Below are 14,622 nucleotides of genomic sequence, written 5' to 3' on the forward strand. Positions count from 1 at the left end.
CATCAAAAGACCAACTGTTTTTTGACTATATATCACAATTTGACAATTTGACATTTACAGGAAACCTGGGCCTCCGTAGAAATGCAATTAGATGGTTATTGGGTTAACTCTATCCCAGCTGTCCCAAGTAAGGTTCGGGGGGGGGAGCTAAAGGGGGTATTGTAACATTAGTGAATACATCCTTGCAATTTAAATGTGTATCACTGCTATCTTTGCAGCCATGGGTTGTGACTACCTTGTTCTTATTTAAACAGGTGGAAATTTTGCTCTTTAATATCTACATTCCCCCAATCAATAAGAATAATTTGATCAACAAGATTTGGGACGGCATAAAAGATTTTATCCTGGGCTGCTTAGATAAATACCCTACAGCAGCAATAATTATTTGGTGGGGGGGACTTAAACACTAGGATGGGCCCAAACGATCAAGCATTATTTAATCAATTTAAGATCCATTATGATGAGAATGTACCAGGAGAACCCCTGCATCCCAGACAATTTAAAGACACTAAGGCAAATCGGGCAGGACTGTGTGTAAGACAGATGACTGTACGCTTGGACCTTTGTATCCTGAATGGTTCCACTTGGGATGACTACCCAGCAGACTCTACTTATCGGGGAGCAGGAAGAAAATCCACAGTTGATTACTGGATAATATCATACAACCTCCTGAAGTTCTTGCAGAAGATGGAGGTAGACTCACGTCTGGAAAGCGATCCCGATTCACTTAGCCTTACTCTTACATTACACCAGAAATTACTAAGGGTTCGCTCAATCTACCTACCCTGATTAGAGAGCCAAAATACCCAGGTAAAAATTAAATGGACCGAGAAAAATGCAAAGGAAGTTACTAAATGGATGTTAGCTCCAGAAACCATAGAATTACATACATATCTACTAAGAAATAAGTCTGAAGGACCATAATTAGAGGAATTTGAAACTTTAATTTCAAATTTGAAATTGGTTCTCACTAAGAGAATACTAGTTCACTCCAAAATGCCAGTTTTAAAGAACAAAAAATGGTTTGATAGAAATTGCGTGAAATTAAAAAGGCTATATAATAAGTGTTAGGATATGGTTTGAGCCTAACAAGTTGTCCAGGCAATATATGTGTTCTGTGACTTTAATATGAATATCTATTATGTAACATTAAGGCTTTAATGCTGAGTCATGCTGTAATTAGGTAATGACTGGTTGTGAGAGTATTTAAGTAAGGTATTGTAAAGTATTCAGTTTGATGAAGTTCTTATGATATACTACCATTGTGGAGCTGATGATATGCTACCATTGAGAGGAGTTGCTATCTGCTAATCATCATTGGATGGATCTGTTACCATCGTGGTTTGTGAACCAGAGTGAGTTTGTTATTCTAACCAACTACTGTTTGTTTGGTGAGAAGATATCTGTAACTACTGGACTGATTTTACTGGCAAAGACTTGGAATTTGTTTAAAGACTATGAGACTGTTTTTCTACTATAAAGTAAGCTTTTGATAAACCAGTTTGCATATCTCTTATTCATTGCTCTCAGCAACGTTTCCTTGTGCATTTACTCTGCTGGTTGGTAACACAACACCAATATCCTTAACATTTGGTTATGAGCCCAGAGCCAACCATAACTAACAAGGATTGTTAAAAGAGTTAAACTGAGAGTTAATGTGAATAGTACAAACTGTGTTTGTGATAAACAATCCAAGTGAAGATGGCACTTGAACAAGCAGCAATTTTTTCCATGATAACCTGGGTGGATAGAACAAACTATGTATCCTGGTCTGCAAAATGTAATCTACTTTGCGTAGAGAAGGACTGTGGGATATAGTTAATAATCCACCGGATGTAACAGCATGGAATCCTGCTGATGAGGAAGATGTGAAGAAAATAACCAAGTTTAACAGAGACAATGAACGAGCTCTTTGCATTATTGGGCTAACACTGGGTGACCAGCAGCTTGTCCATATTCGTGGCGAAGAGTCTGCTGCTAGGTGTTGGACCAAGTTAAAGAGACTGTATGTTCATGACTCTGTGGGTGTTCATATTTATCTCACACTGAGATTATTTAACAACATCTTCTTAAAGGTGGAGATATGATGGCTCATTTGGAATCCATGACCAGAATTTTCCAGGAGCTGCATGAAAAGGAACTTGTTTTCTCAGAACTACAACAAGTTTATATAATTCTTTCTTCTTTGGACGATAGTTATGACGACTATGTTTCTTCGTTAGAGGTTTTGTCCAGAGATGAACTGACATTGGCTGGCATAACCAGTAGGTTATTGGAAGAATCCAAAAGAAGACAAGAAAGGGATCAGTTGAGAATGCAATAACCAAAAGAAGAAGAAAAAATGTATTCAATTGCCTATTTTGTAAAACGTTGTTTTGCTTGTGGGGCTAAAGGGCATATAGCTAAGTATTGTAAGAATAAGAAAATGTCTGTTAGGCACAATACTAGACCCAAGAAGGGTTGTAATTTAGCTATATCCAGTTCAACTACTGATGTTAACCAGGATTGTTGGGTTGTTGACAGTGGTGCTTCTCAATCAATTTCTAGAAATAGAAATTTTTTTGTTAAACTAGAGAAGAGTAACCAACATGTTAAACTAGCAAATGGCTGGAAGGTTAAGGTAGCTGTAGAGGGTGTTGCTCGTTGGTCATTTAATAATGAACCATTGTCTATGTTATATATTCCTGGGTTAAAATTCAATTTATTATCCGTTAAATCATTATTGAAATTTGGGTTTACAGTAACATTTAAAAATGATAAGTGTTTTATTGAGAAAGATGGCAAGGTTGTTACTGCAAGTTTAGAAAATGATTTATTTATTTTAAGGGATAACCCAGTATTGCTGGCTAAGTCTAAGTCTGTTTATAAGAATGTTAAACCACATAATGAATGTATTCATCTGTTACACCGGAGACTTGGGCAATTTAAATTTCAGGACGTTAAAGAAAACAGTTCAGTTATCTGAAGGGATAAAACTACAAGCCTGTAGTAAATATCTGAATTGCAATGCCTGTAGTCAGCAGAAAAGTAGGGTTACACCAGCAAACCGTGTTAATGGTTTTAAAACCAAAATCCATTAGAGGTAGTGTTTGTAGACCTAATTGGACCCAAAAAACCCAGCATAGGAGGTGCCTGCTATATTCTGAGCATAGTAGACCATTATTCAAGATACGGATTCTGTTATCTAATGAAAACAAAAAGTGAAACATTTCAGCATATTAACAACTGGCTACGTTTTGTGGAAAGGAAACAGAAATTTAAGGTTAAATGCTTAGTGACTGATAATGGTACAGAATTTACCAACCAAAGATTGGAAAAGTTTTTGCAGGATGCAGAGATCCAGCATAAACGGTCTGCGCCGTACAGACCACAGCACAATTCGTATATCGAGAGAAGAGGTCAAACATTACAAGCCATGACTAGAACTATGTTGGCAGATTCTGGTTTGCCTGAAAATTTACGGGGTGAGGCTGTTATGTGTGCTAACCATGTGTTAAACAACATGGTTCATTCCTCTGCAGGAGAAATATCATTCACCATATGGCATGGGAGGAAACCAAATCTTAGTTACTTACACACATTTGTAACCCCAGCTTGGGTACATATTCCATCTAGTTTAAGGAGAAAGGATCAACAAAGAGCCAGAAAAATGTTTTTCGTTGGCTATGAATCAAATCATAGATCTTATAGATTTTGGGCACAGGGAACTACTAGTGTTTACTGTAGTGCAAGTGCTAAATTTCTAGAGCACGTAGGATGGGATAAACTAGAGCGTGCAGATTATAGACATGATAATAATACTGTTAGTATAGAGCATCATATTCCTGATGATATTCCTGAGGATTTAGATAATGTAAAATCCTCTATCAAGAATGAAGAACAGGAAGTAGGTTTAGAGGAGGTGGTTTTAGGGGAGGAGTCAGATGAACCATCTGCTGTAAGTCCCGTATTATCTAGGAGATCTACTAGAGAAAGACATCCACCTGATCGATATAAAGCAACCGTAGTTTGCCAGGTTAACATTGAACCTTCAAATACATGAGGACAATCAAGCTGCTATTAAAATGGCAACAAATTTAGCAGTTAAAACTAGGTCTAAGTATAGTGACATTAGGTATCTGAATGTTCGTCAGTGTATCCAAAGCAACATGGTTAAGTTGGAATACTGTATGTCGGAAGACAATATAGCTGATAATTTTACCAAAGCGCAAGGTGCTATAAAACATAAAATATGTTGTGAAAGCTATGGATTAAGAATCTAAACTGTATATATTGACCCGTCCAAAGGGGAGAATGTTAGGATATGGTTTGAGCCTAACAAGTTGTCCAGGCAATATATGTGTTCTGTGACTTTAATATGAATATCTATTGTGTAACTTTAAGGCTTTAATGCTGAGTCATGCTGTAATTAGGTAATGACTGGTTGTGAGAGTATTTAAGCAAGGTATTGTAAAGTATTCAGTTTGATGATGAAGTTGTTATGATATGCTACCATTGTGGAGCTGATGATATGCTACCATTGAGAGGAGTTGCTATCTGCTAATCATTATTGGATGGATCTGTTACCATCGTGGTTTGTGAACCAGAGTGAGTTTGTTATTCTAACCAACTACTGTTTGTTTGGTGAGAAGATATCTGTAACTACTGGACTGATTTTACTGGCAAAGACTTGGAATTTGTTTAAAGACTATGAGACTGTTTTTCTACTATAAAGTAAGCTTTTGATAAACCAGTTTGCATATCTCTTATTCATTGCTCTCAGCAACGTTTCCTTGTGCATTTACTCTGCTGGTTGGTAACACAACACCAATATCCTTAACAATAGGAATACAGAATAAGTAAAAATGACCCTTCTGAGGATCGCACACACTTCTTAAAACAGTTGAAAGCACAATATAAGACCCTCCTAAAAGAAAAGTGTGGCTTTGAAGGAGTCTTGGCAGAGATTAATTACATCAGTCAGGACAAAGAATACATCCCTCTTTTGGTACATCACCACAGGATTGGTGAAATCCCCCGTACCCCTAATTAATCAGGTACCGAGTCAGGCCTGGGAAGAATATTTTAGAGACCTATATACAGACCCCAACTATGTAAGTAAGGAGAGTTTGGTCCAAATTGGCTTGGACCAAACTGCTTACTGGCCCCCTGTCATATCAGATAAGGTATCAGGCTGATCGAATCCCTCAAGACTAATAAGGCACCTGGTGCTGATAATGTCCTCCCAAAAATAATCAAAAAGAACACCAGTTGGTGGGCCCCACTTTTAGAATCGCTGGTTACATTTATAGATAAAACAGGCTGTATGCCAAGAGATTGGGGATTAGCAATTATTATACCAATCTATAAAAAGGGTAATAGAAATGATCCAGGAAATTATAGACCCATTAGTCTTTGAGTGTTATTAGTAAATTGTATGCTAAACACCTAAACTATAAACTCCAGGATTGGCTAATTTCAGGAGGGATAATCAAGGATGAACAAGCCGGTTTTAGAGAAGGAAGATCTACGGTGGATCATATCCTGATACTTCACCATCTGGTGCAAAAATGCACTTACAAAAAAAAATTCTCTCTCTACATGGCCTTCCTTGATTTTAAGCAGGCTTTTGATTCAATATCCAGGAACACCCTATGGGAGAAATTAGAATCCACTACAATCAATAAACGCCTCCTTTTCCTCATACAAAAATTGTATGCCAATTCCACCTTGAAAGTGAGGTGTAATCCTCAAGGGACTTTTAACTGACCCAGTAAGGGTTCAAAAAGGGGTATGGCAAGGCTGCATCCTGTCCCCCTCCCTTTTTAACTTCTATATTAACCCCGATTGATCTCTTACAGAACCCTGACCTACATCCTCCTAATATAGCACAATGCAAAATCCCGATTCTCTTTTATGCTGCTGCTGCTGCTATTATTTCACAAACACCCATAGGACTGAAGAGAGCAATTAGGGCAACACTTGGCTTCTGTAGACAGAACAAGTTGGTCCTTAACTTTGATAAATCAAAAATTTAGTTTTTGCTAAAAGACCCAGACAATACTCCTGGAAAATTGAAGGACACAGATTGGAACAGGTTAGGACATTTAGATATCTTGGGGTGGTCTTCCACTCGCAAGGGACATGGAAGGCACACCTGGAGCAAACATTGCAAGCAGCCAATAGGTCCTCAAATGCAATTAAATACTTCTTTTATACAGGCGGAGGTCAGTTAGTACCTGCTGCCTTAAAACTTTTTGAGGCCAAAACATTGGCGCAAATTCTTTATTGGGCACAAACAGGAATCCTTGCAAAGAAAAACTTGCTAGAAATTATACAAACCAAATTCCTGCGAGCCATCTTAGCTGCACTCAAAGGAATTCCAAATGCCCAGTTAAGAATTGAGACAGATATGCCTCAAATTCAGGTAAGAGCCTGGAAGATGATGATCATTTATTGGCTGAAAATTCATTACTTTCCAGAGGGACTGTCCCCACTAGTGCTGACTGACAACTTCCCCTCCCTCTGGAAACAGGCAATAGATCACAAGCTGGTCTCTTACGGGCTCTCATTGGTATTCTTAATGTCCCTTGGCTTTGACAAAGCAAAGCAAGTGGTAATTGATAGAATGAAGGACATGGAGTTCCAAGAAGAACTAAATAGGTTGCCTCTCCACAGTAGGGACAGAATCAAGCAGGGTGTGTGGGAATCAGCAGGATATCTAAATGATCTGATCTTCCCAAAACAAAGAATAGCTTTCTTCAGAGCCAGATTTAATATTCTCCCCTCAGCACTTCTCCAGGGTAGGTACAAGAGAACACCAATAGCAGAACGGGTATGCATATGTGGAAAGGGAGAAGTCAAAGATGTCTCACATGTTTTATTGTATTGTGAGTAATACAGAGTATGTAGGTCAATATACATTCTCCCCTTACTAGAGAGATTGCCAGGGAGGACAGATGACTTTTATGTAGGCTTTCTCCTCCAAGACTCTAATCCAGCTACCACGTGTGCAGTGGCAAAATTCTGTGTCGCTGCAATGTCCACAAGAAAAAAATTGGTTACCGAATTATAATATCAAATGGTGCCAATTTTTTCAGATCTATAACAATACATTTACCCACATACTTACACGCATGTAAATTAGGTTTGAGATCATGTATTTTATTACAGAGATGTTATTATTCATGAATAATGTTAGAATTATTTTTAATTTATTGTTTGTCTATTGCTGGTCGATGACCGTAATAAAGTTTTATTCTATTCTAGCATCATCTGTTGATCTATTTGCTCGATATGCAAATTGCAAGGGGTCTAATAGCAGATCCGTGATGGTTTTCAGGTGGGTCAGCACTAGCCTTTCAAAGGTTTTCATGACTACAGATGTTAGAGCAACTGGTCTGTAGTCATTCAGTTCCTTGATGGTGGGCTTCTTTGGCACTGGGATGATAGTAGAGCATTTGAAGCAAGAAGGAACATAGCACATCTCTAGCAATTTATTGAAGATATGGGTGAAGATGGGGCCAATTGGTCAGCACAGACTTTTAAGCAAGAAGGAGTTATCTTGTCTGGGCCTGGAGCTTTTCCTGGCTTTTGTCTATGAAATAGGTCACAGACAAAGATCACTTCCTTTTCTGTGATCACTCAGGGTTGTGAACCCAATGGGATGGGGTCAGTTGTAGGAGGTTTGGCTGTTGTTGGTGTGTCTGAGATGGGGTCAGTTGTAGGAGGCTTTGTTAGGATATGGTATAAGCCTAACAAGTTGTCCAGGCAATATATGTGTTCTATCACTTTAAATGTATTCTGTAACTTTAAGATGTAATGCTGAGTAATTATACTGATGAGTCATTGTAATTGACTGCTGACTGACTGCTGACAATTATCTCAATTGTACTGTTGAGTCATTGCACTGCTGACTTCACTTATTTTAAGTGGATAATTACTAGTGTAAACTGTATATAAGGAGAGAGCCAAGCTATAGTCATTGTTACTTGACTTATTGCTTGACTTGTTGGTTGGAACTGTTACCGTCGTGTGTGAAGAAGTGGATGGATCTGCTACCATCATGATTTGTTATCAGCGTTGAATTGCTGTTTATTACCTACTGCTGTTTGTATGGTAAGAAGATATCTGTAACTTCGGACTGATTTGAATGGCTAAAGACTTGGATTGACTAAAAGACTATGCAATTGTTTTTCACTACAAAGTAAAAGCTTTGTTAAACCAGTTTGTATGTATTGTATTCATTGCTCTCAGTACCGTTTCTCTGTGCACTTGCTCTGCTGGTTGGTAACACAACAATATCCTTAACATTGGTTATGGGCCCAGAGTCAACCAGAACTAATTAGGATTGTTCAGAGCTAAACTGAGAGTTAATGTGAGTAATACAGAAAACTGTGTTTGTGAAATATAATTCAAGTGAAGATGGCACAAGAACAGTTATCGAATATTTCCATGATAACCTGGCTGGATGGAACAAACTATGTATCCTGGTCTACAAAATGTAATCTACTTCTGCGTAGAGGACTTTGGGATGTAATAAATAATCCACCGGATGTAACAACATGGAATCCTGATGACAATGAAGATGCGAAGAAATTAGCCAAATTTGCCAGACACAACAAACGAGCTCTTTGTATAATTGGACTGACACTGAGTGACCAGCAACTTGTCCATATTCATGGCGAAGAGTCTGCTGCTAGGTGTTGGACCAAGTTAAAGAGACTATATGTTCGTGACACTGTGGGTGCTCATATAAATCTCACACGGAAATTGTTTAAACAACATCTTCTTAAAGGAGGAGATATGATGGCTCATTTGGAATCCATGACCAGAATTTTCCAGGAGCTGCACGAAAAGGAACTTGTTTTCTCCGAACTACAGCAGGTTTATATAATTCTTTCTTCTTTGGACGATAGTTATGACGACTATGTTTCTTCACTGGAGGTTTTGACCAGAGATGACCTCACATTGGCTGGCGTAACCGGTAGGTTGTTTGAAGAATCCAGAAGAAGACAAGAGAGGGATCAGTTGAGAGTAAACCAACCAAAAGAAGACAAAATGTATTCAACTGTCTATGTTGTAAAACGATGTTTTGCTTGTGGGGCTAAAGGGCATATAGCTAAGTATTGTAAGAATAGGAAAATGTCTGTTAGGGACAATAATAGACCCAAGAAGGGTTGTAATTTAGCTATATCCAGTTCAACAACTAATGTTAACCAGGATTGGTGGGTTGTTGATAGTGGTGCTTCTCAATCTATTACTAAAAATAGAAACAACTTTGTAAAAATGAATAAGAGTAACCAACATGTTAGATTAGCAAATGGTTGGAAGGTTAAGGTAGCTGGAGAGGGTGTTGCACATTGGTCATTTAGTAATGAACCATTGCCTATGTTATATATTCCTGGGTTAAAGTATAATTTACTATCTGTTAAATCATTATTGCAAGTTGGGTTTACAGTAACGTTTAAGAATGATAAATGTATTATCAAAAAAGACAGAAAGGTTGTTACTGCAATATTAGAAAATGATTTATTCATTCTAAGAGAGAACCCAGCATTAGTAGCAAATTCTAAACCGGTGTACAGGAATGATAAACCACATGATGACTATATTCATCTATTACATCGGAGACTAGGGCATATAAATTTTAGGTCGTTAAAGAAAACAGTTCAGCTATCTGAAGGTATAAAACTACACTCATGAAGTAAGTATTTGAATTGCAACGCCTGTAATCAGCAAAAGAGTAAAGTAACACCAGCAAATTGTTTTAATGGTTTTAAAACCAAAAAGCCATTAGAGGTAGTGTTTGTAGATTTGATTGGACCCAAGAAACCCAGTATTGGAGGTGCCTGCTATATTCTGAGCATAGTAGACCATTACTCTAGGTACAGATTCTGTTATCTTATGAAAACGAAATGTCAAACATTTCAGCATATAACTAACTGGCTGAGATTTGTTGAAAGGAAACAAAAGTATAAAGTAATGTGCTTAGTGACAGATAACGGTACAGAATTCACTAACCAAAGGTTAGAGAAGTTTTTGCAAGAGGCAGGAATACAGCAAAAACGATCTGCTCCGTATAGACCACAACACAATGCTTATGTTGAAAGAAGGGGTCAAACATTACAAGCCATGACTAGAACAATGTTGGCAGATTCTGGTTTGCCTGAAACTTTATGGGGTGAAGCTGTTATGTGTGCTAACCATGTGTTAAATAACGTGGTACATTCATCTACTGGTGAAATACCATTTACATTATGGCATGGGAGGAAACCAAATCTTAGTTACTTACACACATTTGGAGCCCCAGCTTGGGTGCATATTCCATCTACTGTGAGAAGGAAGGAACAACAAAGAGCCAGAAAAATGTTTTTTGTAGGCTATGATTCAAACCATAGGTCTTTTAGATTTTGGGCACAGGGAACTACTAGCGTGTACTGTAGTGCTAATGCAAAATTTCTAGAGCACGAAGGATGGGAGAAACTTGAGCGTGCAGATTATAGACAGGATGACAATACTGTTAGCATTGAGCATCAAATGAGTAACGATACCCCTGATGAGGATATAGATAATGTAGAATCTTCTATTAAGGTTGAAGAAGAGGAGGTAGTTTTAGGGGAGGATGAAATTGAATCCTCTGCAATGAGTCCTGTATTGCCTAGGAGATCCAGTAGGGAAAGACATCCACCTGATAGGTATAAAACAACTGTAGTTTGTCAGGTTAACATAGAACCTTCAAGTTATGAGGATATTAGGATTTATCTTGAAAAAGAGCAAAATGCATGGAAGGAGGTAATGAGTAGAGAAATCAACTCATTAACTAAATTGGGTGTTTATGAGGATGTGAAATTACCACCTGGAGAAAAATTGATTGGTTGTCGATGGGTATATAAAGTAAAGAAAAGTATAGATGGGACAGTAACCCATAAAGCTCATCCTGTAGCTCAAGGTTTCGCTCAAACGGAGAAAGATTTCGATGAGGTGTTTGCTCCGAGTTTAAGAGCTAGCACGTTAAGAACTATGCTAGTGTGGGCGGCAAAGAATAAGTATATTATTCATCATATAGATGTGGAGACGGCATACTTGCATGCTCCATTAAGACATACTATTTATATGAAAAAGCCGTTAGGAGTGAAAACAAACGATCAAACTGATTGTTGGAAATTAAATAAAAGCCTTTATGGTTTAAAACTATCAGGGTTTGAATGGAACCAGTGTATAGTGAAAGGAATGAATAATATTGATTTTCAGGAAAGTGTAGAAGACAAATGTTTCTTTAAAAGAGAGAATAATGGTTTAGTATCGTTTTTGCTATTGTTCACGGACGATATAGCAATTGTAACTAAAACTGATAAGGAAGCAATAGATATTGTTAGACAGTTACAAGAGAAATTCAAAATTAGAAATTTGGGACATATTAGACACTATTTAGGTCTTGATATTGTTCAAACAGCTAGAGGGTATAAACTAGCAAGATAAGCCAGATGTTGAAATGTTATAGCATGGAGCTATGTAAGCCAGCTAAAACCCAATGGCACAGGATTTTCAACATGAAGAAATCCAAAGTCCTGGATTTAGTAAGGAGATCTATCAATCGCTGATAGGGAGTCTATCATATATTAGCAATTGGTCGAGATCTGATATTTCGTATAGCGTAAACCAATTAGCAAGGTATATTGCAGAGCCAACAGATAGGCATTGGCAAGCCGCAAAACGGATATTAAGATATTTAAAGATGACAATGCATTATGCATTATATTTAGAACCTAACCGTGATCTTACACTGACTGCATATGCTGATGCTAGTTTTGCTACTGATTTGACCACCAGAAAGTCTACATCAGGTATTGCAATAATGTTAGGTAATTGTTTAATAGGATGGAAGTCAATAAGGCAGAAACATATTAGTTTATCCACTATGGAAGCAGAATTTTCCTGTTTGTCATTAGTATGTACTGATTTAATTTATTATAAACAGTTAATGATTGATGTAGGATTAAAGGTAGATTATCCTATTGTAATTTATGAGGATAACCAAGCTCCTATAAAAATGGCAACAAATTTAGCAGTTAAGACAAGATCGAAATATACTGATATTCGTTATTTGAATGTTCGTCAGAGTATTCAAAATAATATGGTTCAGTTAGAATATTGTATGTCTGAAAACAATGTTGCTGATAGTTTCACCAAAGCGCAGGGTGCAATTAAACATAAAATATGTTGTGAAAGCTATGGCTTGAGAATTTGAACAGGGATATATTAGCCTGTCCAAAGGGGAGAATGTTAGGATATGGTATAAGCCTAACAAGTTGTCCAGGCAATATATGTGTTCTATCACTTTAAATGTATTCTGTAGCTTTAAGATATAATGCTGAGTAATTGTACTGAGTCATTGTAATTGACTGCTGACTGACTGCTGACTGCATTTATCCTAATTGTACTGTTGAGTCATTGCACTGCTGACTTCACTTATTTTAAGTGGATAATTACTAGTGTAAACTGTATATAAGGAGAGAGCCGAGCTATAGTCATTGTTGCTTGACTTATTGCTTAACTTGTTGGTTGAAACTGTTACCGTCGTGTGTGAAGAAGTGGATGGATCTGCTACCATCGTGATTTGTTATCAGCGTTGAATTGTTGTTTATTACCTACTGCTGTTTGTATGGTAAGAAGATATCTGTAACTGATTATCGGACTGATTTGGATTGACTAAAAGAATTATGCAATTGTTTTTCACTACAAAGTAAAAGCTTTGTTAAACCAGTTTGTATGTATTGTATTCATTGCTCTCAGTACCGTTTCTCTGTGCACTTGCTCTGCTGGTTGGTAACACAACAATATCCTTAACAGGCTTTGCTGTTGTTAGTGTGTCCGAGATGGGATTTGTGGAGATAGGTGGCTGTAGTTTCCTTTCAAACCTGCAGTAAAACATGTTCAGGTCATCTCCCAGTTGTTGATTTCCTTCAGCTTGGGAAAGAGGTTTGCCATAGCCGGTGATATTTTTAAGCATTTTCCACATGTTTGCTGGTTCACTTGTTGAGAACTGATTCTTTAGCTTTTCAGAGTAGCTTCTTTTTGCTGCTCTGATCTTAATACATTTCTGGCCTGATTGTACAGCATTTTATCACCTTTTCTGTAGGCTTCCTCTTTGGAATGATGTAGCTGCTTAAGTTTAGCTGTGAACCAAGGTTTGTTGTTACTGTATATTTGCAAGTTCCTGGTCAGTACACATAGGTCTTCACAGAAGCTGACATATGATGTTATAGTTTCTGTGAGTTCATCCAGGTCTGCAGAGGTATCTTCAAAAATATTCCAATCAGTGCAGTCAAAGCAAGCCTGTAGCTTTAACTTTGCCTCCTCAGTCCATGTCTTCACTGATTTGTTGGTTTTGTGGTTTTAAGTCTTTGCCTGTAAGCAGGTACAAGGTGAATCATGCAATGATCAGAGTGTCCTACAGCTGCTCGTGGTAAAGATTGATAAGCTTCTTTTAGTGTTGCGTAGCAATGGTCTAAAGTATTCTTGCCTCTAGTGGGACAATTGACATGCTGAAAATATTTTGGTAACTCTTTCCTTAAGTTTGGATGGAAAGCCAAGCTCAGTCCTTGAGAGGATCCAATGGATCGTAGGAATTCCTTCCAGAACTTTGCTGTCGGAAATGACTCGATGAGGCACTCCATGCAGTCTATAAATATGCTTGATGAACATTTGTGCCAGTTTTTTTAGCCGAGAGCAAGCGATGAAATAAGCTTGCTTAGAGAATAGATCAGTGTCCAAATGACAGTGTTCCCTCCACTCTCGGGGAGTTCAACTATAAAACCCATAGCGATCTCCTCCTATGTTGGCTACTGGTTGAAGTAAACCAGGGGTTTTTCCTGGTCTCACTTTCCTGACTGCACAAGTGCAGCAGCTTTTTATGTAGTCCTCCATGTCTGCTTTCATTTTTGGCCACCAAAATTTTCTCCTTGCTAAGTGAAGGGTTTTCAAAAACCCAAAGTGACCAGCCAACCAGGAGTCGTGACTGCGCTGTAGTACCCTTAGCCTTAGGCTGGCTGGGACATACAGTTTAGATCCCTTCCAAGCTAACCCATCCTGCAGCATTAGGGTGCCTTGGTTTTCCTTAATCCATTGGTCACTGGGGAGTGTGAACTTAAGGGCTGCAGTCATTGGGTCTCCTTTTGGGTCATCTTGATTCTGGGCTTAGCTTCTAGTAGTGACTTGAGCTGCTGGTTGTGAAGGAGGTATGACTGCATGCATTATTTTCTCCTGTTGGCTGTTGAACTGGGGTTTTCTTGATAGAGCATCAGGTAGCTTTTTTTTTTCCCCCTGGATTGTGTTTTAGCACAAAGTTGAACCGCTTGAAATATTGTGCTCAGCGGGCTTGTTTAGGGGACAACTTCCTAGAAGTCTTTAATGCCTCTAGGTTCTTGTTGTTGGTCCAGACCTCAAAGGACATGCTGCTGCCTTCTAAAAAGTGTCACCAAGAGAGGAGAGCCCATCTGACCACATAGGCCTCTTTCTCCTATATGGCCCATCGCTGTTCTGTGTCTGTGAGATTTTTGGACACTTAGGCACAAGGCTGCAGTTGGCCCTGAGGATTTTCTAGTAGCACAGCGGCAACTGTGACATCACTGGCGTAGGACT

General features: G+C 38.2%; 1 protein-coding gene across 9 annotated transcripts in view; it reads right to left on the reverse strand.

Annotated features, from left to right (window-relative positions):
• The window catches only part of ANO10 (anoctamin 10), a 168,621-nt gene that overhangs the window by 22,703 nt on the left and 131,296 nt on the right, over nt 1–14,622 (reverse strand). For 2 of the 9 annotated variants that reach the window (XM_087894235.1, XM_060685842.2), the window contains one exon: nt 6,845–8,953. The exons of 5 other annotated variants lie outside the window; for them this stretch is intronic. In XM_087894235.1, coding sequence (XP_087750361.1) covers nt 8,945–8,953 — 9 coding nt within the window. In that variant the 3' untranslated portion in view covers nt 6,845–8,944. Of the gene's footprint in view, nt 1–6,844; nt 8,954–14,622 lie in introns of those variants that run through there. 2 more of the 9 variants (XM_087894232.1, XM_087894239.1) reach the window with 2 other exon arrangements.

This window comes from Pantherophis guttatus, chromosome 4, assembly GCF_059756535.1.
Source record: "Pantherophis guttatus breed Tessera chromosome 4, ASM5975653v1, whole genome shotgun sequence".
Classification (NCBI taxonomy): domain Eukaryota; kingdom Metazoa; phylum Chordata; class Lepidosauria; order Squamata; family Colubridae; genus Pantherophis; species Pantherophis guttatus.